The sequence below is a fragment of the Anolis sagrei genome, chromosome 7 (assembly GCF_037176765.1).
Source record: "Anolis sagrei isolate rAnoSag1 chromosome 7, rAnoSag1.mat, whole genome shotgun sequence".
Taxonomy (NCBI): domain Eukaryota; kingdom Metazoa; phylum Chordata; class Lepidosauria; order Squamata; family Dactyloidae; genus Anolis; species Anolis sagrei.
The window spans coordinates 27,909,709-27,935,770 of record NC_090027.1 but is presented as its reverse complement, the minus strand read 5'-3'; the positions used below and the strand labels follow the sequence as shown (position 1 = coordinate 27,935,770).

At 43.0% G+C, this 26,062-nt stretch overlaps 1 protein-coding gene across 2 annotated transcripts in view; it reads left to right on the top strand.

The window, feature by feature from the left end:
- The window catches only part of ETS1 (ETS proto-oncogene 1, transcription factor), a 153,341-nt gene that overhangs the window by 49,304 nt on the left and 77,975 nt on the right, over positions 1 to 26,062 (top strand). The window contains exon 1 of one of the 2 annotated variants that reach the window (XM_060787150.2): positions 20,409 to 20,813. The exons of the other annotated variant lie outside the window; for it this stretch is intronic. Coding sequence (XP_060643133.2) covers positions 20,732 to 20,813 — 82 coding nt within the window. The 5' untranslated portion in view covers positions 20,409 to 20,731. Of the gene's footprint in view, positions 1 to 20,408; positions 20,814 to 26,062 lie in introns of those variants that run through there. 2 annotated transcript variants of the gene reach the window in all.

Here is a 26,062-nt window from a genome sequence, read left to right as displayed (position 1 = left end):
TTGGTTGTGGGGGTTCTGCATGGGAAGCTTGGCCCAATTTTCTCCTTGGTGAGATTCAGAATGCTCTGTGATTGTAGGTGAACTATAATACCCAGCAACTACAACTCCCACATGTCAAGCTCTATTTTCCCCAAATTTCACCACTGTTCACATTTCGGCATATTGAGTATTTCTGCCAATATTTGGTCCAGATCCATCATTGTTTGAGCCCACAGTGCTCTCTGGGACTGGTGAACTATAACTCCCAAACCCTTCCAGTATTTTCTGTAGGTCATGTGTGCCAATGTTGGTTCAATTCCATCGTTGGTGGAGTTCAGAATTCTCATTGATTGTAGGCTGTGGCGAGGGAGGGAGACTATTTCCTTATTAAAAAGATAAACCTCTTTACTCTTATACTGATTCAGTTTCTTCTTTTATATTGGCTGGGATTTTCTGTGTGCTGTTTAACCTTTGTACAGGCAATGAGACACTCTTGTGTATAACGAAGTAACACAGTTTATTTATAACTTCTGACGCCAATTGGTCACATTTGTGTTTTGTTGCAATCTTGAGGCTTACAGTCAGTACCATATACTTGGTTTACTTTTCTGAATAGACTTTCAGTGTTTCACATTCACAAACATATTACTTGCTTTACACACTCTTGACTGAAAACTGTATTCTGACTAAAGCAACACTGGCGATTAGTGGAGATGAGCTCTGTTTAACTAACTGCTTCTCTATATCAGAAGTCTTTAACACATCTTCATAACTGCTTATTTCTAACAGGCACTCAAAAACCAACTATCCTTATCACACACAGATTCCTAACTGTCATTTTCAAACTCCCTCACTCTAACTGCCTCTTTCAAAACCTTGGCTCCGCCCCTTTGGAATGTTCAGCTCTGCGCTCTCCAACTGTCATTTTGTCCTAGCAGCCTTTTCAAATCCTGGGCCTACGCTAATATGCAGATGACCAATAGGCTTCACATATGCAAATGAATCCTATCTGCTGTTGCTACCCTTTCTGTACCTATTCTTCCCTATCTGCCATATGTAAACATAGAGCTATATACCAAAAATTTAACATAGAGTAGCAATTTCACTACATAGGCGAACTATAAATCCCAGCAACTACAACTCCCAAGTGACAAAATCAATCCCCCCAACCCATCATGTCGGGTATTGGTGCCCAGTTTGGTCCAGTGAATGCATGTCGGATATTTACATTACAATACATAACAGTAGCCAAATTACAGTTATAAAGTAGCAATGAATATAATGTTATAGTTGGGGGTCACCACAACATGAGGAACTGGATTAAGGGGTCGTGGCACTAAGAAGATTGAGAAACACTGCTGTAGAGGAACATGAGCCCATCAATATCTTTTCATAGTCCCAAATGAATGTCCCTATTTTTAGGTTTTTTTCTCCCCCTTAACTCAACGTTAAAAAAAATGAATGAACTGAACTGAACTGAGTTTATCAATAATTGGAGAGTAAGGGGTCTTATTGAGGACAGAAAGCAAAACTACATTTGGAAAAATGTGAAGAAAGCCTGTGCAGATTCCAGAAATTGTGTTTCAAAACAGTAAGATAACCGGGTGGTGAAAACAGAGGCACCATTGGTGATGTTCCCCCTAGAATTGGAGGTTGCGGCTGAGTAGCCGGCTGCCTCCTTCCCATTTATGATGACAAAGAGTTGGGACTAATCAGGAGACTGGCATGGGGAGGGAGGCGTGTTATTGAATTAGCTTTACAACTACTGACTCGGAGGCACGTGGTGGCTCAAATAGAAGGAGATAGATGTCCTTTTAGCTGGGCTAATTGTTGGGACAGAGCAGGGTCTTTGTTCAGGCTCAGCATGGGGTCTGTGATCTTTCTGAGCCTCAGGGATTGCCCTGCTTATAATTTTAGATGGATCTATTCAGGCCCTGCTCTGCAGCATAAAAAAAGAGAGAGAAGCCAAACAAGAGTTGCATTGTTGGGCAGCCAAGATTGCTGTCCAAGAAAACCACCCCAAGACATCCAAGCGCGTGTAGAGGCGAAGACTGCTCAGCTGTCAGTTCTCTGTGGCAGCGGATGTGCTAGGAGAAGGCATTGGAAGAGGTGGGTTTTTCTGAGATGAAATGCAGCAAAACACAGTCTAAAACAGTGTTTCTCAACCTTCCTAATGCTGCAACTCTTTAATGAAGTCCTTCATGTAAAAATTTTTTTGTTGCTACTTCATAACTGTAATTTTGCCACTGTTACGAATCGTAATATAAATATCTGATATGCAGGATATATTTTCATTCACTGGACCAAATTTGGCACAAATACCCGATACATCCAAATTTGAATACTGGTTGGGGGGATTGATTTTGTCATTTGGGAGTTGTAGTTGCTGGGATTTATAGTTCACCTACAATCAAATAGCATTCTGAACTCTACCAATGATGGAATTGAATCAAACTTGGCACACAGAACTCCCATGACCAACAGGAAGGGTTTAGTGGACATTGACCTTGAGTTTAGGAGTGGTAGTTCACCTACATCCATAGAACATTGTGGACTCAAACAATGATGAATCTGGACCAAACTTGGCACAGATACTCAATATGCCCAAATGTGAACACTGGTGGAGATTGGGGAAAATAGACCTTGACATTTGGGAGTTGTAGTTGCTGGGATTTATAGTTTTGCTACTTCAAAAAAATTATTTCTGTTGCTACTTCATAACTGTAAATTTGCCACTGTTATGAATCGTAATATAAATATCTGATATGCAGAACATATTTTCATTCACTGGACCAAATTTGGCACAAATACCAGATACACCCAAATTTGAATACTGGTTGGGGGTGGGGGGGGGGCGTTATTTTGTCATTTGAGAGTTGTAGTTGCTGGGATTTATAGTTCACCTACAATCAAATAGCATTCTGAACTCTACCAATGATGGAATTGAATCAAACTTGGCTCACAGAACTCCCATGACCAACAGAAAATACAGGAAGGGTTTAGTGGGCATTGACCTTGAGTTTAGGAGTTGTAGTGCACCTACACCCATAGAACACTGGACTCAAACAATGATGAATCTGGACCAAACTTGGCACAGATATACTCAATATGCCCAAATGTGAACACTGGTGGAGATTGGGGAAAATAGACCTTGACATTTGGGAGTTGTAGTTACTAGGATTTATAGTTCACCTACAATCAGAGCGCATTCTGAACCCCACCAATGATATAATTGGGCCAAACTTCCCACACAGAACCCCCATGACCAACAGAAAATACTGTATTTTCTGGTGGTCTTTGGCGACCCCTCTGACACTCCCTTGTCACTCCCTCCCCCAGGCGTCCTGAACCAAGGGCTTTTCAGTGCAATGAACAAAAGAAGCCATATTGTTTATACCTCACTAATGTCTGAAGACGTACTCTTAAGCCAGAATGAACAAACTGTGGCTCATGGACCACATGTGCCCCATGTCAATTTTGTGGCCCATGGACCCTTCCCATGCCCCTTGCCATGACATTTTGCCTTTTTTCCTTCCAAATATGTTGCTTTCCACTCCTGAAAGCTTCCTGGGATAGAAGCTTTACTGTGGAGGTACATAGGTGGCCGAACACTCCACTATGTCCCTTCCCTTGCAAAATAATAAGAATGGAACTGAACCAAAAGCCAATTCTGGTTCATATCTTTTTTTTTTTTTTGTATTTAGAGGCTTAATATTGGATGCAGACTACTGCCGTAAAGCGTATATGACCTTAAAGTAAATCACAACCTTCTTTTCACTTGCCAATGCATATAAAAGCTTAAAACTATATTTGCACTATCATTTATTGAGAGAGAGAGATCCAAGCCAAATAATGTTTCAGCGGTTAACATGCTGGGTCAATTAATTCAATACAAAATCACACATTGTCAGACAGACACAGTTAGTCATGATGGAATCTCCCTCCGAGCCCATGCCAAGCACCACTGCAAGATAGTTATTTGGCCTAGAAAAGTAGTGAAACCAAGATCTGTGGGTTATACCCATTTAGTTATCCTGTTAAGCACCTTGTGCAGTAAAGCAAATGTGAGGAGTTTCCCCCCTGTTTAAGTGCCTTCTCTTAGAGGCAAACTTGCTGTAGCTAAATGATGGGAGTGGGTAGGGGAGAACTAGCAAGAGATAGGGGACATCTTACCCTTCTCTTTCACTCTTTTTCTGTTTTCCTTCCCTTCAATATGTGCGTATTTCCTGCTTCTAGATCAGAAAGCACTACATAGAAGCTGGTCCAGTCCAGCTAAGACTGAATCCAAAAGTGTCAATTGTGGTGGCATGCCCGATCCTTTGGGAAAAACGATTGTGTCTGGATTTACTCAGGGGCTATCTGTATACCTTCTGTTCAGATTGAGACCCTTAACACACGGGTGCACTTTAGACAAGTTGAAAACCAAAATGAGTTTAATGAAAACAAGATGAATAAAGAGTTAACTCCACCCGGGACTATTATAAGGTAACTTAAAACAGTACATTACAGAAGGAGCCTTTGCTGGCTGCAGTCATCTCTCTGGAGCAGTGGTTCTCAACCTGGGGTCCCCAGATGTTTTTGGCCTACAACTCCCAGAAATCCCAGCCAGTTTACCAGCTGTTAGGATTTCTGGGCGTTGAAGGCCAAAAGCATCTGGGGACCCCAGGTTGAGAACCACTGCTCTGGAGCCTTCTGCCTCTGGTGCCAAGCAATGGTTTGCAAGCTGTCTCATTCCTCTTTCTTGTGAAGCTTAAGCTGGTCAAAATCTTCTGTTGTCACTGGGACTGGTGGTATAAGAATTCTGCTGAATGCAGGTGCTAAGGGTGCCTGTATTTGGATTGCTTCGGCCTAGGATTACCAGACAATGCCCAGGCCTCTATTCTCTGTAGCTCTGTTGCAAAAAAGGAATGTGTCCAGAGGAGGGCGACTAAACTGATCAAGGGTCTGGAGAACAAGCCTTATGAGGAGCGGCTTAAGGAGCTGGGCATATTTAGCCTGAAGAAGAGAAGGCTGAGGGGAGATATGATAGCCATGTATAAATATGTGAGAGGAAGCCACAGGGAGGAGGGAGCAAGCTTGTTTTCTGCTTCCCTGGAGACTAGGGCACGAAACAATGGCTTCAAACTACAAGAAAGGAGATTCCATCTGAACATGAGGAAGAACTTCCTGACTGTGAGAGCCGTTCAGCAGTGGAACTCTCTGTCCCGGAGTGTGGTGGAGGCTCCTTTTTTGGAAGCTTTTAAACAGAGGCTAGATGGCCATCTGTCAGGGGTGATTTGAATGCAATATTCCTGCTTCTTGGCAGGGGGTTGGCCCATGAGATCTCTTCCAACTCTTTGATTCTATGATTCTATGAAAACAAGATGAATAAAGAGTTAACTCCACCTGGGACTATTATAAGGTAACTTAAAACAGTACATTACAAAAGGAGCCATTGCTGGCTGCAGTCATCGCTCTGGAGTCTTCTGCCTCTGGTGCAAAGCAATGGTTTACAAGCGGTTGCTTATAAGCTGTTTCATTCTTCTTTCTTGTGAAGCTTAAACTGGTCAAAATCTTCTGTTGTCACTGGGACTGCTGGTATAAGAATTCTGCTGAATGCAGGTGCTAAGGGTGCCTGTTTTTGGATTGCTTCGGCCTAAGATTACCAGATAATTCCCAAGCCTCTATTTTCTGTAGCTCTGTTGCAAAAAAGGAGTCGTCCAGCAAAGGAGCTCTACACAGGCAAATGGAATAGACCAACTAACGCTAGCCTCTAGGGGTCTTTATGCTCCACCCAAAACTAATACAAAGGAAGGTATCTATCTACACTATTGGGAAAACCTATAAACTGGAAACTGAAGCAGAGGAGAGGAAAAGGCAGAACTAAGACTTCACATCAATCACATGCCCATCTTTCAGGGACTTGTTCTATTTTATGGGGAGGGCAGAACTACTCATTATCGGATGCACTTTTTATGAACTTTTTTGTATAAATTCAAATTCCAAGCAAGGTATCTCCCTAGGGGACCCACATAGTTGCTCCTTGATTTTTCCCTGTATTTGCCTTTTAGCACATCCACACCCAGTAGCCACCTCCCAGTGCCTTCCACTGCATACTTTGTTCTTTGCCACTCTTTCCATCATTTGTTACATTGAGATAAATCCTTTCATGTTTATACAGCCCTCCAAAGAAGGCCATTGTAATCCTTCTGGATTTTTAATCAGGAAAAAGGTTCATTTGCTATGGAAATAGTTGACTTTGGCTTTCTACTTAAGCTTAAGATTAGAATCCTCCTGGGGCTGTATTCTATTATACTGGATATTATGTATTGTAGTGAAGATGGGCATTGTGTAGAGGCTTGAGTACTAAATATTCCAGGAAGCCTGGTTTTAAATCTTCTCTCAGCCACTGAAACCTCTTGTGTGACCTCAGGCAAATCACAGTGTCCCAGCCATAGATAAATGCAATGGAAAGCCCCCTCTGAACAACTCCTGCCAAGAAAATTCCATGATGAATTTATCTTAGAATTGCAGTAAGTCAGTAATAATTGATACACAACAATTAATGTACTCGTAGTGCAACCAGTCTACCCCCCATTGCTGTGGAGCCCCCGGTGGTGCAGTGGGTTAAACCCCTGTGCCAGCAGGACTGAAGACTGACAGGTCACAGTTTTGAATCCGGGGAGAGGCAGATGAGCTTCCTCTATCAGCTCCGGCTCCTCATATGGGGACATGAGAGAAGCCTCCCACAAGGATGATAAAAACATCAAATCATCCGGGTGTCCCCTGGGTAACGTCCTTGCAGATGGCCAATTTTCCCACACCAGAAGCAACTTGCAATTTCTCAAGTCGCTCCTGACACGACAAAAAAACCAAAAAAACAAAACAAAAAACAATTGCCGAAGGAGGTATCTGGTACCTCCCTGCATTATACTTTTAAATAGCTGGTGTGTAGCCCCATTTTCTCCAGATTAGCCATTGATTGGGAACTTACTATTCCAGGGAAGCTCGCTCACATTTCACCTGACTTGCCACCATTGTCCTTCAAGATCTCAAATGCAGATCTTGATCTAAATCTTGGTCCAAGTCTTATGCTGTGTTGTTGTGTGCTTTCAAGTCATTTCTGTCTTATGGAGACCCTAGCGAGAACTTATCATGGGATTTACCCCTCTTCAGACTGAGAGTGGGACACTCTCAATGGGTTTTCGTGGCTGAGCCAGGATTCAAAGCCTTTTCCACAAAATCATAGTCCAATGCTCAGAATCACTACTTATAGACTACTAGCTTCCGGACCTGTTTACTCTAAAGGTGGAGTGTGAGGTGAAACAAAGCAGAGGAAGAAAAGAAGTTAAAAAGAGATGAAGTTAAAAGCAATCGATGGCTACTAGGAGGAGAATCTTGGTGTAGTTGTTCAGGCAAAGGCATAAACTTCAACAGGGAGTAAGCAAGAGCTTTGAAGTTACCAGTGCTCCTTAGTTGTTGTAAAGAAGGACTGAGTAGCTGTGTTTTTCCATAATTGCGGAATGAAACCATCAATCCTTCCCCTCTCATTAGTGTTGCCAAATATCGGGCAATTGATAAGTCTTGAATTTCCATGGATCACCTTGAACCAGGTGAAAAAGATCCAGTTTTTCTGGGGCCATATCTAGCCAATCAGAAAGAACTGTATCCAAATCTCTAGCTTAGAAATAGCTTACTAAACTTTCCTATGTGTATTTTCTATGGATTTATTTAATTCCTCTTTCCCACATCAATTTTTGTGGTATCAAGGCACACTTTCTGTGCTGCTCTTCATCTTCCTTTCAGCTCGAACCTTGCAGTGTAAAGTGGTCATGCTGACAATGGCATTGATGATGACTTTTTTATATATCACCATCACTATATATACCATCACTATGCTTACAAGTTAAAGAAAAAAAATCACCTTCTCCTGTCTTCCAAAATAAGTAATAATGACCCTTTTTCCCCAATCCATTTCACCTTGATCTGGGAAAGGTCCTTTTAGGTAAGATTTCTCTTTTGATTTCCCAACATGAAAATATGTTGTGTGGGTTTAAATGACAATTTGTGAGTAAGTGTGGTTGGTACTTAATGCTGAATAACATCACCACTGTCTATCCTAAGTTCTCAACTTTTAGACTGGAAATCTCAGGGCCTGGGGTAATCCTAAACTGGAAACCATCACACACGCCTCCAGATATTTCAGCCTTGAGTTGTTGTCCCTAACATCTGGAGGGCTTCATATGCTCACTCTTGTTGCGAAGGGTCTTTCTTTATTTGGCAACTTGTCATCCTATGCAAGGGTAAGGCAATAATATGGAGTATCCCGGTATCATGCAACTTTCCCCACAAAATCGGAGAAATGTTTTGGGACTTTTGTGCATAGAGGTAGCACATTTGGTTATCAGTGAAGCTCATCGGAACAGAAAATTGTCCCATAGACTTGCCAGTGATGCCCCTTTCCCTTTACCCTAAAATGAAATGTCTCCTTTCAGGCAGGTAACAAAATATTTTGAGCTTTTCCTGAAAGTTTACACCTGGATATCTTCAGCAGGCAGAAGTTTACTACGTGGGCTGAATTGTTATCTGTTCCGAATCTTTAGAGACAGAATTAGTTGGCAAATCAGTCTTAAGACCAGTTCTATCCACAGCAGATCAGCTAGCACCTCTGTTCCATTTGCAAAATATCTCTTACATTTGACGTGACTTGAACTACAAAGGATTATCTTCCTTAACTGACAGAAAGATAATGTGGGCAGCCTTCATGACATCTGGAAATTCACTGAGAGTCTCAGCTGCAACTCAGAGAATCTCATCTCTAGTCTGGCAAGCTCTAAAACCAGTTTAAGGAAGAAGTGAAAACTTAAACAGTCAGGAAGGGGGAAAAGTCCTCCCTCCTGAAGTGTGTGATCCTCATCTTCCCGTCCCCTTTGGGACTCTTGTCTCTACGTTGTCTGCAGCATTTAAAACATGTGTGGGTTACTCTACTTGGGTGTGTGTGTGTGTGTGTGCATTTTAATGCCAGTTTCCCATTGGCGTGCAAGGAAGTTTCCTTAAAAGGAAAACACAGTGTGGAGGTGGAAAATCCCTGGAATTTTGTTAGATGCTTCGGAAACTCATTTAATTGTTTAGTGTGATCTCAGATAACTTTTGGGAACCATGTGGTAGCTACTGAAAAGCTTACTCCTACCCCCTTGGGGAATATTAACCAACTTTTTCCAAAACCAAAATGATCACCAATGTTCAGCCATTCAGAAATCCATGGGAAGAAGGGGCGGTAGTGTGCTTACTACAAGGCCAGATTCCGTAGAGTTGTGGTTCTCGGTTTTTCTCCTGCCATGTTTTGGACTTTAACTCCTAGAAGCCCCAACCAGTGTATTTATTTATTGGTCTGTTCATCTGTTTGTTTGCTTTATATCCCACCTTTCTTTAAAAAATGGCATTAAAGTGTCTTACAATATAAAGTCAACAATCAGAGTTCCAAACCAGATTAATACTCTGCCTTAGAAGTTCCTTTCAGGGGAACATAAATAGCTATGTAACATGGGTAGTTGCCTTATACCAAGTCAGACCTTTAGCGTTATCTACTCAGCAGTTGTGTGCACCAGAAGAAGAAAAATCCATACTTAGGTCTAATCCAATGCTGTAGGAAGACATAATTTCTGACCATTTTAGCAACAAAGGCATTTTTAGATTGACATGTTTTTAAATAACTTATTTTACAGTTTCTGTGGGGAGGGGAATGTGTTGTTTTCTCAGTGTCATTCTGGATTGGGATGGCATGGGAAGGGGCTGATTGGTGGTTGTTATTGACATTTTTTAAAAAGTGTGCAGATGGGGTTTAATTGAATCATGCTTTCACCATTGTTTGCATGGCTAGGCGCCTTGTTCTGGTGGCTCCTCAAACAGATTTTCAACTCTGATCTTTGACCTTTTATAGAATTTAATTGGTTGTTGCTTTACCTTATTGTAAATTGCACAGTCCAAATCAAAATAACAATTTTCCATCTTATAATTTGGGCACAAGTTTAGTGTTTTCTTTAACACCTCCATGTTAGCATGCCCCATCTACGGCAGTGTAGACGCAGCCCAAGAGGTGGTCTATAAAAGTAAAATAATCCAGCTGCAATTTATAGTACTCTTCCCCAGAACTGTCCATCTTAGCACCATACCTACTTGCAATACATCATACTGCGCCCGTACCTTGGGAAGTCTGATCTGGCCACAGTGGTCCACGCTCTTGTTACATCCCGAATAGATTACTGCAACGCACTCTACGTGGGGTTGCCTTTGAAGACTGTTCGGAAACTTCAACTAGTCCCAACGGGCAGCAGCCAGATTAATCACCGGAGCGTCATACAGGGAGCACCCCACTCCTTTGCTACGTCAGCTTCACTGGCTGCCAATCCAGTTCCGAGCACAATTCAAAGTGCTGGTTTTGACCTATAAAACCCTATATGGCACCGGCCCAGCATACCTGTCCGAACGTATCTCCTTCTATGTCCCACTGCAGAGTTTAAGATCTTCTGGGGAGGCCCTGCTCTCGGCCCCACCTTTATCACAAGTGAGGCTGGTGGGGACGAGGGACAGGGCCTTCTCGGTGGTGGCCCCTCGCCTGTGGAATTCACTCCCTGGGGAAATCAGGTCGTCAACATCTCTCCTCTCCTTCAGAAGGAAGCTGAAGACATGGATATGGGACCAGGCATTTGGGTAATCTGTCAGACTAACAAGGTAATGATGACTAGAGTTGGAAAGGACTATGGTAATGCTAAATGGATTGGCGGATTTTAGAACTCGACAAACATGGGCTTTAGATCGCTTTTTTTAGTTGATATTGTATTAATTGTATGTTTTTAACTATTGTGTTTATTGTTGCTGCATTTTTATTGTAATTGTTGGCATCGAATTGTGCCGAATGTAAGCCGCCCTGAGTCCCCCCTAGGGGTTGAGAAGGGTGGGTTAGAAATGCCTGAAATAAATAAATAAATACTGTATTGATGGCGACATCTTCCCCTGTCCAAACTTAGATTAAGCCCCCTTTTTACTTTCTCCTTCCGTCAAGTTGCGCCTAAACTTGACATAATCCAGTTCAAACCAAATAATCTGGATTCAGAAATTGTATTATATAACAGTATAGATGGGGCCTAGAGAAGACAATTATGCTTGGGAAAGTGGAAGGTAAAAGGAAGAGGGGCCGACCAAGGGCAAGATGGATGGATGGCATCCTTGAAGTGACTGGACTGACCTTGAAGGAGCTGGGGGTGGTGACGGCCGACAGGGAGCTATGGCGTGGGCTGGTCCATGAGGTCACGAAGAGTCGTAGATGACTGAACGAATGAACAACAACAACAATAGATGGGGCCTTGATTAATCTGATTGAAGCTGCAGCCCCATTTTTATTATGTGTATAATGTGTTAGTGATAGACCTTCAGTTTTACCTCCTCTCCTTTTACTAGCTTTAAGTACTGACTGTACTGAATTTTTGCAGGCAAAGCTTTTCCAGGGAAGTGATGGGGGGAAAATCCTTTGCTTGCAAAACATCTGTAGGTCAGGCCGACGTTCAAGCCACAGGAGCAGGGCCAGGGAAAACAAAAGATGACAGCCATGGTTTGTGCAAAGCTCAGGTGTGCTGGCTCTCTGCCATGGGACAGGCGAGGGTGTTGCTTTGCCAAAACCAAAGCTGTGAAGGACTTTTCTTTCCTCTCTCCCAAGAAGCTCAGAGAAACACGGAATTCCAGCCCCTCGGGGTTGCTCTGGAAGTTACAACACTGCAACCCTACCACTCTGGTTTGTGCTTTCCCTTTGGGCTTGCCGTCTGGGCTTGCTGGCCATCACTTCCGTGGGAACCTTCTTTGGTGTGTGCATGTGTGGATGTTGACAGCTTGGGCCGACCACTCTGCTCAGCTGTTCCAACCGGCAGGGTCCCGAGGAGCCTCCAGCTTTGTGTTCCGCTCCAGGCGCTTGTGGTTTTGCTGTGGGAGGAATAGGCTCATCCTGAGCTGCACGGCTTACTGAAGCCTGCCGAAAACTAAGGAACAATCAGGTCCATTTTTACACTCTGGGGACCACAGATGCAATTGGACGGCGTTGGCGTTACACCATAAAGAGCTGCAGGTGGCTACGTCAAATAGGCCCCACCTCGCTTTGTAATCTGTATCCCTCATATTACACCATTCCCTGTTGTGTATGATGCTTTCACTCTCTTTTTGTGCAAGTGCTCATGGATCCCTCTGGAAGTTACAACACTGCAATGCAATGTACGAAAAGCAAGATTAGTGACTTGTGAATGTTGCACCATGGCTCTCTTTCCCAGCCTGCAGCTCACTGAGTTGCTCCAAAATGCAGCTTTTTTCTCTCTTTATCAAAACCTAGAGAGGAATTGCCATCTGACTGGATCGTGTGTGTTAATTGCTTCTTGGCTTTTAATAGAAAGAGATGGATAATCTGTGTTACATTTCTCTCTTTGAATCTGGCCTCCATTTTCTTTCTACTTTTGTTGCGACTCAAGATGGAAAAATTATTCACAGTAATTTGTTTACTGCCACCAAAACTGAAACTGCAGACAAGGTTAACACCGAGGCAACACATTTCAATGAATGATTTGGCAGAGCAACACATTTTTGGAAAGCTTTAATTTTTGTTTTAAAAATAACAATATATATAACAGATCTGTTTTTTTGGAAATAGTGGATTTTCCTTCTTTGAGGTTCACATTTTTTTTTGCACAAAAAGGAAAAAAGGTATTTCTTCACAGAATGCACTTTAGCATGTATGGCTACTAAGCAAAACACATGAAAATATTTTTTTTTCTGACCATAGGGAGGAAACTGGAAATTATTCATCCTTGCATGCAAAGACAAAATCATCAAAGACTTCCATCCCTAGCTTTGGGATTATTTTTCTTTCCATGTGAATTCATGTATGCTTTTCCCTCCAAAATTATGGAAGCAATTTTTTGATGTTATGCATTTTTTGGTGTATGGATTTTATTTGCATACAGTTTCAAAAAGATAAATCAAATGAAAATGGTTATTGACAGATTTGGTAGAAAACTCAAAAAAGTACATGGAAGTTCTGCTTGATGTATTTTTTAAATGCATAGCATCCCATTTCTTTAGTAGAAAATTCTTTGGTTGCATGCTGCAAGTTGCTTCTGGTGTGAGAGAATCAGCTGTCTACCAGACACAGTGAAGACATCTGCCCTTGCGCTTTGCTACTCTGCTACTGAATATGCATGCCCAGTGTGGAAAACATCTCATCACGTTAAAACAATGGATGTGGCTCTTAATGAGAAATGCCGCATTATCACGGGATGTCAAACCCCACACTGTTTAGCTGGTATCACAACACCTGGTATTCGCTGGGAAGAAGAAGCAATGAAAAGACCAAGACATTGACATCTCCGGCCCATCTTCTGTTCAGCTATCAGCCTGCATGCCAATGCCTTAAATCAAGAAACAGTTTCTTAAGATCTAGAGAGATACTTGCAGGAACACCTCAGCAAGTGAGAGTCCAAAAGCGGCAGGCTAAAACCTGGAACCTCAATCAGTGACTGAGACCAGATGAGAAACTCCCTCCTGGGCACACAAAAGATTGGGTGACCTGGAAGGTACTGAACAGGCTGCTCTCTGGCACCATGAGATGCAGAACTAACCTTAAGAAATTGGGCTATGTGAGTATGGAGAAGTGCAAACCACAGACCACTTACTATAATGCAACCTGAGACCTGCCACATGCACAATAGAGGACCTTCTTACAGTAACACCAGAGGCACTCCAAGTGGCCAACTTCTGGTCAAAGGACATTTAGCATAATGCCATTTTTTTAAAAAAAAAAATCTTTGTTTTTGTTTTTAAACTGAACTTTCAACTTGCTTCCAACATGATAAATAAATAAATAAATAGCAGAAAATTGCACCATGGAGTACAAAGAAATTTGAAATATGAAAAATCACTGCCTTTTAATCTGCTTAGCAAGTCACACTCTCTTAGCCTCAAAGGAAAGCAATGGCCCTCTTCTTACGCACAAATATTGCTGAGGACACTCCATGTCTGAGGACTGACATACGTTGGACACAACTTGAGGGTAAACAACAGCTATTCAACCATATGCAAATTGCAGCAGGTATGTTTCCTTGAAAATATGGAGAGAGAAAAACATTCTTAGAGTTCCTTATTTAAATGGATATGTCAACTGAGGCCAAGAAAAAAGTCAGTGCAAACTGTCATCACATAATAGATGGAAATCCTGTCACTGCAAAGGTGCCTTCTGATGAGCAAGGTGTTCAGTTCTTCGGCCAGAAAGAAGTTATCAAAACCTCGATATGCATATACAAATACAACCTTAGTCTGATGAAGAAAGGCATTTAATTTTTTCAGCACATCACAGAAACTGTTAGGTATTCTCAGCAAGAAACCACAAAAAACAGGTTGCGAATGACGTTTAAACTACTTCTCCTCCCTTCACCCTTAAGAAAATAAAATAAAAAACCGATGCCAGTAAATGGACCTTTGTGAGTCATATGTTTCTATCTGCATTCTGCCGTTTGTGGTCTGGTGTTTTTGCTATCTCAGTAGCAATAATGTATTTCACGCGCAAACCAAGACTCCACCCCACTCTTTGAATTCAGTGAGGTTCATAAGGCTCTGGTGTGATACAGATCTCACATATTTTGTAAGCTGAAATCCTAAGCCAGTTCTACAAACGAAGCATCTTTGGTTTTGCAGAAGAGGCTTTGTATTCTGGTGGAAGCCAGTGGGATAAACATCCTTTCCAGGCTCCTTTTTTAAAAAAACCCAAAACCATTGACTGGGAAATGGAATGTTATGCTTCTTTAAAAGTATATATACCTTGTGGACATCGCATCATACTGATAACACAGTCTCAGAATGCCAAAACCTTTTGTTGTTAATGAAAGCCTTTCTCTTTTGGAAGAAAAAAAGATTCAAACACCAGCAGGAAAGATACTGGATCACTTCCCCAGCCCAAGACTTTGTAAGGAATTGTAATGAGAAGCTCACTACAGAAAGACAAAGAGTAAATTAAAATGAGTAAAACTAACTCATTCCGACCATTTTTCTCTCATATGTGTAACAATTCTGTGAGGTTGGTTTGTCTGAAAGTTGATAAACTGACCCAGAATAATACACTACTCTTAAGAGTTGAAAGGACTGATGAATCCAGCTCTCATCATTTGACTTGCAACCATCAGACTAAATCATTATATGTTATAGAATCATAGAATCATAGAATCAAAGAGTTGGAAGAGACCTCGTGGGCCATCCAGTCGAACCTCCTGCCAAGAAGCACGAATATTGCATTCAAAGCACCCCTGACAGATGACCATCCAGCCTCTGTTTAAAAGCTTCCAAAGAAGGAGCCTCCACCACACTCCGGGGCAGAGAGTTCCACTGCTGAATGGCTCTCACAGACAGGAAGTTCTTCCTCATGTTCAGATGGAATCTCCTCTCTTGTAGTTTGAAGCCATTGTTCCGTGTCCTAGTCTCCAGGGAAGCAGAAAACAAGTTGCTCCCTCCTCCCTGTGACTTCCTCTCACATATTTATCATATCTCCTCTCAGCCTTCTCTTCTTCAGGGTAAACATGCCCAGCTCCTTAAGCTGCTCCTCATAGGGTTTGTTCTCCAGACCCTTGATCATTTTAGTCGCCCTTCTCTGGACACATTCCAGCTTGTCAATATCTCTCTTCAATTGTAGTTCCCAGAACTGGACACAATATTCCAGGTGTGGTCTAACCAAAGCGGAATAGAGGGGTAGCATTACTTCCCTCGATCTAGACACTATGCTCCTATTGATGCAGGCCAAAATCCCATTGGCTTTTTTTGCCGCCACATGACATTGTTGGCTCATGTTTAACTTGTTGTCCACGAGGACTCCAAGATCTTTTTCACACGTACTGCTCTCAAACCAGGCATTGGTATCTATGTGACGTAGAACGTCTGTTGAATTGACACATATTAGTTTCCAGGTTGCCACTAGGGTTGGTGTCCCCCTTACTAAGTGTCTCATCACACTAGAGAAAAAATCCACTTAAAATCCAGTTTCTGTCTCCTGTGGAATTCTAGGGTTTATAGTTTAGGGAAAAGTCTTTAAAAGCCTCACTAAACTACAAACCCCAAAATTCTGCAGGAGGCAGAAACCAGATTTTAAGTGGATGTTTTCTCCAGTGTGATAAGACCCGTACTTCCTTAGGCAATGTCTGGTAGCCCGAGGATGATGGTCCTCCAAGTGTAGTGTCTTGACAGTGGATTCATAGGTTGCTGTGGAGTCCTCTTCTTGATCTGCATGTTCTCCTGCAGTGAGGACATCAATTTCCAGGTGGAAGGCAATCCCAGTTAGGGTTGGCCTTGCACTCACATCTTTCCAAGCCTTATACTCAAATCTTTCTAATAAATGCTATTGGGCGTGTATATGGGATGTACAACATCTGTTGACATGAATCATATTAGTTACCAGGGTGTCACTAGGGTTGGTGTCACCCAGTGCAGTAACTATTGATGTCATCCTCATGGACTCCCTCCCATGCTATACCATATGGAATTCTTAGTGACCTTTTTACTATATATCATGGAATGTAATTATAAAAAATACCCTAGCATCCATGAAAAGATGTATGCCTGCAGATTTTTTTCTTTGTGTTAGGAGCGACTTGAGAAATGAAACTGCAAGTTGCTTCTAGTGTGAGAAAATCGGCTGTCTGCAAGGATGTTTGGATGTTACACCATCCTGTGGGAGGCTTCTCTCAGGTCCCTGTATGAGAAGCAGTAGTTGACAGATGGGAGCTCACCCCACTCACAGGATTCAAACCACCAACCTTTTGGTCAGCAGTCCTGCCAGCACAAGGGTTTAACCCATTGCGCTACCAGGGGCTGCAGGTGAAACCATATGATTCAAAGTGTCATTATAACTGGCTAGTATGTTTGGACCAGAGTGTATATATCACACACTGTTTCTCAAACTATGGGTCTCCATCCCCAATGATAAATCATGAAAAATGTGGGCACAGTAAAAGGTTTCTCAATAGCATCCACTCGCACAACTCTCTTAGCAAGAAAGTGGAGTGTTCACAGTAGACTCTGTAGAAAGTGCTTGAATTGAATTGAACCAAACTTGGCACACACAACTCCCATGACCAACAGAAAATACTGGAAGGGTTTACTGGGCATTGACCCTGAGGTTTGGATTTGCAGTACACCCACATCCTGAGAGCACTGGGAACTCAATTAATGACAGATCTGGACCAAACTTGGCATGAATACTCAAAATGCCAAATGTGAACACTGGTGGAGTTTGGAGAAAATAGACTTTGACATTTGGGAGTTGCAATTACTGGGATTTATAGTTCAACTACAATCAAAGAGCATTCTGAATCCCACCAATGATATAATTGGGCCAAACTTCCTACACAGAACTCCCATGACCAACAGAAAATACTGTGTTTTCTGATGGTCTTTGGAGACCCCTCTGACACCCCCTCGTGAACCCCTCAAGGGGTCCCGATCTCCAGGTTGAGAAACGCTGTATTAGGGGATTAGAATCACATTGTAAGACCTGTAGGTGTCTTGGTACAATGTAAGCAAATTGAGCTGGTGGTATTTATTTATCATGTCAGGAGTGAACCAAAACAGTTGTATTGCATTAAAAACAAACAAACAAACAAAACACAAAGTTTGCAGACTTGGTATTCTATTAAATGTCCTTTGACCAGTAGCTGGCCACTTGGAGTGCCTCTGGTGTTGCCGCAAGAAGGTCCTCCATTGTGCATGTGGCAGGGCTCAGGTTGCCTTGCAGTAGGTGGTCTGTGGTTTGCTCTTCTCCACACTCGCATGTCGTGGATTCCACTTTGTAGCCCCATTTCTTAAGGCTGGCTCTGCATCTCGTGGTGCAAGAGCGCAGTCTGTTCAGCACCTTCCAAATCACCCAGTTTTCTTTGTGTCCAGGGGGAGTCTCTCATTTGGTATCAGCCATTGATTGAAGTTCTCGGTTTGAGCCTGCCACTTTTGGACTCTCGTTTGCTGAGGTTTTCCAGTGAGTGTCTCTGTAGACGTTGGAAAACTATTTCTTGATTTAAGGCGTTGGCATGCTGGCTGATACCCGAACAAGGGGTGGGCTAGAGATGTCACTACCTCGGTCCTTTCACTATTGGTTGCTACTCCCCGGTGGATGTCAGGTGGTGCAATACCAGCTAAACAGTGTTATTTCTCCAGTGGTGTAGGGCGCAGACACCCCGTGATAATGCGGCATGTCTCATTAAGAGCCGTATCCACTGTTTTAGTGTGGTGAGATGTGTTCTGGGCTTGAGCCTGCCACTTTTGGACTCTCACTTGCTGAGGTGTTCCAGCAAGTGTCTCTGTGGATCTTAGCAAACTATTTCTTGATTTAAGTTGTTGGCATGCTGGCTGATACCCAAACAGGGGGTAGGCTGGAGATGTCACTGCCTTGGTCCTTTCACTATTGGTTGCTACTCCCTGGCTGATGTCAGGTGGTGCAATACTGGCTAAACAGTGTTATTTCTCCAGTGGTGTAGGGTGCAGACACCCTGTGATAATGTAGCATGTCTCATTAAGAGCCACATCCACTGTTTTAGCGTGGTGAGATGTGTTCCACACTGGGCATCCATACTCAGCAGCAGAGTAGCATAGCGCAAGGGCTGGCATCTTCATTGTATCTGGTTGTGATCCCCAGGTTGTGCCAGTCAGCTTTCGTATGATATTGTTTCTAGTGGCCACTTTTTGCTTGATATTCAGGCAGTGCTTCTTGTAGGTCAGGGCACAGTCCAGGGTGACTCCCAGGTATTTGGGCGCGCTGCAATGCTCCAGTGGGATTCCTTCCCAGGTCATACTCAGAGCTCGGGATGCTTGTCTGTTCTTAAGGTGAAAAAGCACATGTCCCTGTTTTAGATGGATTAGGGATCAGCTGGTTTTCCCTGTAATAGGCAGTAAGAGCACCTAGAGCAGTGGTTCTCAACCTTTTGAATGACGAGACCCCTTAATACAGTTCCTCATGTTGTGGTGACCCCAACCATAACATTATTTTCATTGCTAATTCATAACTGTAATTTTGCTACTGTTATGAATCCTAATGTAAATATCAGATATGCAGGATGTATTTTCATTCACTGAACCAAATTTGGCACAAATGCCCAATACACCCAAACGGGGTTGAGGGGGGTTGTTTTTGTCACTTGGGAGTTGTAGTTGCTGGGATTTATAGTTCACCTATAATCAAAGAGCATTCTCAACTCCAACAATGATGGAATTGAACTAAACTTGCATACAGAATTTCCATGACCAACCTGGAAGAGTTTGGTGGGCATGGACCTTGAGTTTTGGAATTGTAGTTCACCTACATCGAAAAAGCACTGTGGACTCAAACAATGAGAGATCTGAACAGGCATGTAGCCGGGGGGAGGGGGGGCTTGAGGGGTTTCAGCCCCCCCCCCCTGAAATTCTCATGGTGGTCTTTGAGAAGGCCATACTGGTACATTATTTAAACTGTTATGTTTATTCATATCATGATCTGATCACGCTCAATATATCCCACATGTATGGGGGTATTAGGGTAATGATACAAAAGGTTTGCCAGAGTAGACTCTCTTTCACTCAGACTCAGCCCTCCCCGCCTCCAAACCAAACTCAGCCCCCCCCCCTCCCAAATCAAAATCCAGGCTATGGGCCTGGATCTGAACTAAACTTGGAACAAATTCCCAATGTGCCCAGATGTGAACACTGATGGAATTTGGGGAAAACAGACTTTGACATGTGGTAGTTGCTGGGATTTATAGTTCACCTACAATCAAAGAGCATTCTGAACCCTACCAACGATTGAATTGGTAGGGTTTTCTGATGGTCTTTGGTGACCCCTCTGACACCCCCTTGCAACCCCCCCCCCCCGGGTCCCGAACCCCAGGTTGAGAAATGCTGCTCCAGTGGGATTCCTTCCCAGGTAATCCTCAGAGCTTGGGATGTTTGTCTGTTCTTAAGGTGAAAAGCACATGTTCCTGTTTTAGATGGATTAGGGATCAGCTGGTTTTCCCTGTAATAGGCAGTAAGAGCACCTAGCTTTGGAGAGCTTCTGTTAAACCATCTCAAAGCTCTCTGCTTGAGTGGTGATGGCACGATCATCGGCATAGATGAAACTCTCTGTCCCTTTTGGCAATGGCTGGTCATTTGTGTAAATGTTGAACATGGATGGAGAACATACACAAGAGGACGAGGACAGAGCCTTGGATGGTGTCAGCAGATGCGGCGGACATCCATTGCAGGGAAGGACTGGTTGAGTGTCGCTCATTCGAAATGGGATCTGTAGTTTTGGGGAGGCGAGAGAGCTTGGCTGGTGGGACCGCGGACTTTTTGGGGAGGGAGCCTTCGGGGCGGGGAGGAAGGGCTGTCCCCGAGCAGAGCCCGGCCCACGCACTCGCCGCCCTTCTCCTCCTCCTCCTCCTCCTCGGAGAAAGAGAGAGGGATTGAGAAAGAGAAAGAAAGAGAGAGAAAGAGAGCGCTCCTCGAGCCCAGCCTGGGAGAAACGCCCTGGAAGAAAGAAGGGAACGCGGAAGGCAGAGAGGAAGAAGAGGGAGAAAGAGAGAGAGAGAGAGAGAGAGAGGAGACGCAGCCTCTTGGAGGAATTGGAGGCAAGTGGAGGAGGAAGAGAAGAAAGAAGCAAGGTCTTTTCTCCCCCAAATCTTTTGGGACGGGAGCGGGGGGCTCCCCAGGACTCAGCCCCCTCCCCTCGCCCAGCCTTGGACCCTTGGCCACCATGAAGGCGGCGGTGGATCTCAAGCCCACCCTGACCCTCATCAAGACCGAGAAGGTCGAGATGGACTTGTTCCCTTCGCCGGGTAAGTCGGGGCTCTGCCTCTCCTTCTCTTTCCTCGCGGAATGGTCGCGGGCTGGGCAGTGTCATCCATGGAGCCCCCTTTCCCACTTCCTTTTGCCTCCTGGAGGATCCCCATTCCCATCTGCGGGCAGCTCTTGTCTCCAGTTGCGACTTTTCCTTTCATTCCTGGCTCTTGATCCCAACTGTGAGTTTCTTCTCTCTCTCTCCCGCCTCCTTTTCTCCTCCTCCTCCTCCTCTTTTTTTGAATTTGAGTGACCGCTTTCATGGCCAGGAACTGATGGATTGGCACCTTCTTTCATACCAGGCTTGTTGTTTTGTTGTTAGTTCTTTCAGGTCATCTCCAACCCATGGCTTCTTCTGAGGCTGGGTAGTGCGACTTGCTAGTGGTGCTCCTTTCCACACAGCTGTATAAAATCCCACATTATCTGCTTTGAACTGTGTTGTATGACAGTGTGGACTCAGCTAATGCCAGGTTTCCCCCTGACATTAAGTCCAGTCGTGTTGGACTCTGGAGGTTGGTGTTCATCTCCATTTCTAAGCCGAAGAGAGCCGGCGTTGTCCATAGACACCTCCAAGGTCATGTGGCGAGCATGACTGCATGGCAACCCAATACAAAGCAGATATTGTGGGATGTTCTGCTTTTGATATTCTGGGTTATATGACTATGTGGAAGGGCCCTGGGTTTCAAGGCTAGGGAGTGATTCAAACCCTGGCAACTACTTTGAGGCCCCTTCATAGAATCATAGACTCGTAGAGTTGGAAGAGACCTCATGGGGCATCCAGTCCAACCCCCGGGCAAGAAGGAGGACAATCGCGTTCAAAGCACCTCCAACACTGCCATAAAATCAATATTATGAAAGCACATAATCCACATTATTTATTTATTTATTTATGACATTTATATGCCTCCCTTCTCACCCTGAAGGGGACTCAAAGCAGCTTACAAGATATAGAATCATAGAGTTGGAAGAGACCTCATGGGCCATCCAGTCCAACCCCCCCCCCCCCCCCTGCCAAGAAGCAGGACAATCATGTTCAAAGCACCCCCAGCACTGCAGATAATCCACATTATTTATTTATTTATGACATTTATATGCTGCCCTTTCTCACCCGGAAGAGGACCCAGAGCAGCTTACATTATATATATACATACAATATACTATTGGCATAGCACAATATCAGTATTATATATTACTATATTGGGTTGTTGTAGGTTTTTGGGCTATATGGCCATGTTCTAGAAGCATTCCCTCCTGACGTTTCACCAGCATCTATGGCAAACATCCTCAGTGGTTCTGAGGTCTATATGGCTGTATTGTACTATACCATTATATTACTATATTTGTTGTTCATGTTGTTGTTCATTCGTTCAGTCATTTCTGACTCTTCGTGACCTCATGAACCAGCCCACGCCAGAGCTCCCTGTCGGCCGTCACCACCCCCAACTCCTTCATTATATTACTATAATATATATAGTAATATATATATTATTATATTACTATTACTATATTGTCCTATACCATTATATTGTAATACTAACCATCCCCTGCCACGCGTTGCTGTGGCCCATTCTGGTGGTCATGGGGGTTCAGTGTGGGAGGTTCATTGGTGGGGTTCAGAATGCTCTGTGATTGTAGGTGAACTACAAATCCCAGGAACTACAACTCCCAAATGTCAATATTCTATTTTCCCCAAACTCCACTAGTGTTTACATTTGGGCATATTGAATATTTGTGTAGAGTTTGGTCCAATTCCATCATTGTTTGAGTCCACAGTGCTCTCTGGATGTAGGTGAACTACAACTCCAAAAGTAAAGGACACTGCCCACCAAACCCTTTCAGTATTGTCTGTTGGTCATGGGAGTTCTGTGTGCCAAGTTTGTTTCAATTCCATCATTGGTAGAGTTCAGAATGCTCTTTGATGATAGGTGAACTATAAATCCCAGCAACTACAACTCCCAAATGACAAAATTATTATTTTTAAGTAATGGTCACTTCCTGTGTTGTGAGATGTTTTGTTGCCAAATTTGGTGTGATTTCGTTCATTGGTTCTTTTGTTTTTAAGGTACTCATTATGCACAAAGCATTTATATATATATATATAGAGAGAGAGAGAGAGAGAGATTATTAGTAATATTACATGTAATATAAAATATATAATTATAATATTATATTATTAGTGGCACTATATTGTATTACATTATAATATTATAAATATTATATCTATATACAATATATTATATTATTAGCATAGAACAGAGGACTTTGAACTGGATTATATCAGGCCCCTTCCACAGAGCTGTATAAAATCCCACATTATCTGCTTTTAACTGGATTATATAACCCAGGGCCTTTTCACACAGTCCTATATCCCAAGGCAGAAAATCCCACAATATGTGCATTGTATTGGGATATGTTACAGTGTGGACTCAGATAACTCAGTTCAAAGCAGATATTGTGGGATTTTCTGCCTTGATATTCTGGGATATAGGGCTGTCTGGAAGGGCCCTCAGAATATCAAGACAGAACATCCCACAATATCTGCTTTGAACTGGTTTATCTGAGTCCACACTGCCATATATTCCAGTTCATAGTAGGAAATGTGAGATTTTTTTCAGCTGCGTGGAAGGGACCTCAGATAACCCTATATCCCAGAATATCAAGGCAGAAAATCCCACATTATCTGAGTGTGGACTCAGATAATCCAAACAGATATTGTGGGATTTTCTGCCTTGATATTCTGGGATATAGGGCTATGTGGAAGGTCCCCCAGTTCAAAGCATATATTGTGGATTATCGGCCTTGATATTCTGGGTGATATGGCTGTGTGGAAGGACTTTGAGTCTACACTGCCATTTAATCCAGTTCAAAGCAGATAAACTGGATTCTATATGGCAGTGCAGAAGGGGCCTGAGCCTCCTGCAACCCATCATCTCCAATTTACCCCAAAAATTTCCAGGATTGTAGCTAATCCTTCCAACAATTGTGACACTTATCTGGAGCATCCTTCTGACCATTGTGACACTATCTTGAAATCCTCCATATGGTAATGTAAAAGGGAGCCTTTTACACTGGATAATCATCATCTCCAATTTACAGGATTGTGCCTCATTCTTCTGAGAATTGTGACACTTATTTGGCACATCATTTTGACAGTTGTGCCACTATCTTGAAATAATGACCTTGTGAAGATCCATGTCAGTCTCTATCTCCCATGCTTTTCCTGCATGGCAGGGGATTAGACTAGATGTCCCATGTGATCTCTTCCAGCACTATGATTCTATGATTCCTTGGCCTCATTTCTTCCTGTTTTGTTTGTATGCATATGTATTGTAAGCAGCTGTACTGTGTGTCTCCAAGAAGAGTTAATAGATCTGGCTCCCCGGCAGCTGTGTGGGCTGAAAGTAACATACCTTCCTCCCTAATGCACAAATTACATCCACGATTGTTGGTTTTTTTTTAATGCAATTGAAATTTGCTGAAAGAAGCACATTCTGACTCCCCTGTAAGCACAAGATGCCAAGGAAGAAGTTTAATGGAAACTGGGAAAGGAGGCAAGAGTAAAACATACACATCGGAGTCTCGGTTCCTTTTCAATGTTCTTGTTCCTTCCCATCACTTGCATTCTGTGGCTTTCTAGCATAGTGGATACAGTATGTGTGCTGTAGAGTGCCTAACTGAATTCAAATCCCACACACAATAAGAATCCCACTGGTAACATTGGTCCCACTGGGAGGTCCTGCTCTTGATCCCACCTCCTTCGCAGGTGCGATTGATGGGGACAAGAGACAGGGCCTTCTCAGTGGTGGCACCTCAGCTGGGGAACTCCCTCCCCAGTGACATTCGATCAGCATTCTCCCTCTTGGCCTTCAGAAAGAGAGAAAAGACATGATTGTGGGACCAAGCCTTTGGTCAGTGAGCAGTGCAAGAATGGAGTAGGGAAGATGTGCAACTGATAATTGGAATGGTTTCAGATTAGGATTTTGGATTATGTGATTTTAATGTTTATACTAAGATATTTTAATTCTAAGTCTTAATTCTAAATGTTGTTTATATGGTTAATGTTTTTAATTTATCATTATATATTACTAGCCAGCCCCTACCACGTGTTGCTGTGACCCACATGGGGGTTCTGTGTGGGAGGTTTGGCCCAATTCTATCGTTGGTGGGATTCAGAATGCTCTGTGATTGTAGGTGAACTATAAATCCCAGCAACTACAACTCCCAAATGACAAGATTCTATTTTCCCCAAACTTTACCAGTGTTCACATTTGGGCATACTGAGTATTCATGTAGAATTTGGTCCAGATCCCTCATTGTTTGAGTCCACAGTGATCTCTGGATATAGGTGAACTACAACTCCAAACCAAAGGACTCTGCCCACCAAACTCTTTCAGTATTTTCTGTTGGTCATGGGAGAACTGTGTGCCAAGTTTGGTTCAATTCCATCATTGGTGAGGTTCAGAATTCTCTTTGATTGTAGGTGAACTATAAATCCCAGCAACTACAACTCCCAAATGACAAAATCAATTTTTTTTGAGTGAAGGACATACATTGGGTTGTTAGGTGTCTTGTGTCCAAATTTGTTGTCAATTCTTCCACTGGTTTTTGAGTTCTGTTAACCCCACAAATGAACATTACATTTTTATTTATATAGATTGTCTAGATTTTATGTTTTGGTTTTCACATGTATGTATGACATTGAATTTTGCCCTTATTATGTTGGAAACCGCTTTGAGTCCCCTCAAGGGGGAGAAAAGCAATTTATATATGCAGTAAATAAATAATAATACATAACACACCCTATGTCTTTTATAAGTAGTGAGTCATGGTGTTCCATGAGATTTGCTTGCTTGAATCTCTGTTCAGATTTGGAAACCTACTGGGTGACCTTGGGCAACTCACATTCTCTCAGCCTCAGAGAAAGACAAAGGCAACCTCCTTCTGAAAAGAGATTGCAAAGAAATAGGTTGACATTGCAGCCACCGTAAATCAGAAACAACATAAAGTCAGATAGAGCAACAACACCTAGGTTAAAGAGTTGCAGTGTGATGTGACCCTGAGTCTGGCACTTTCTCTTAATACTACAAAGACATGATCTTCATAGAGAAAAATGCATAATGATTAAGGTGTGTGTGTGTTTGTATCCGCTAAGCTAAATAAATAAATAAATAAGCTGCAGAACTTGCTGATCGGAAGGTTGGCAGTTTGAATCTGCAGATGGGTGACCTCCCGTTGTTAGGTACTGCAT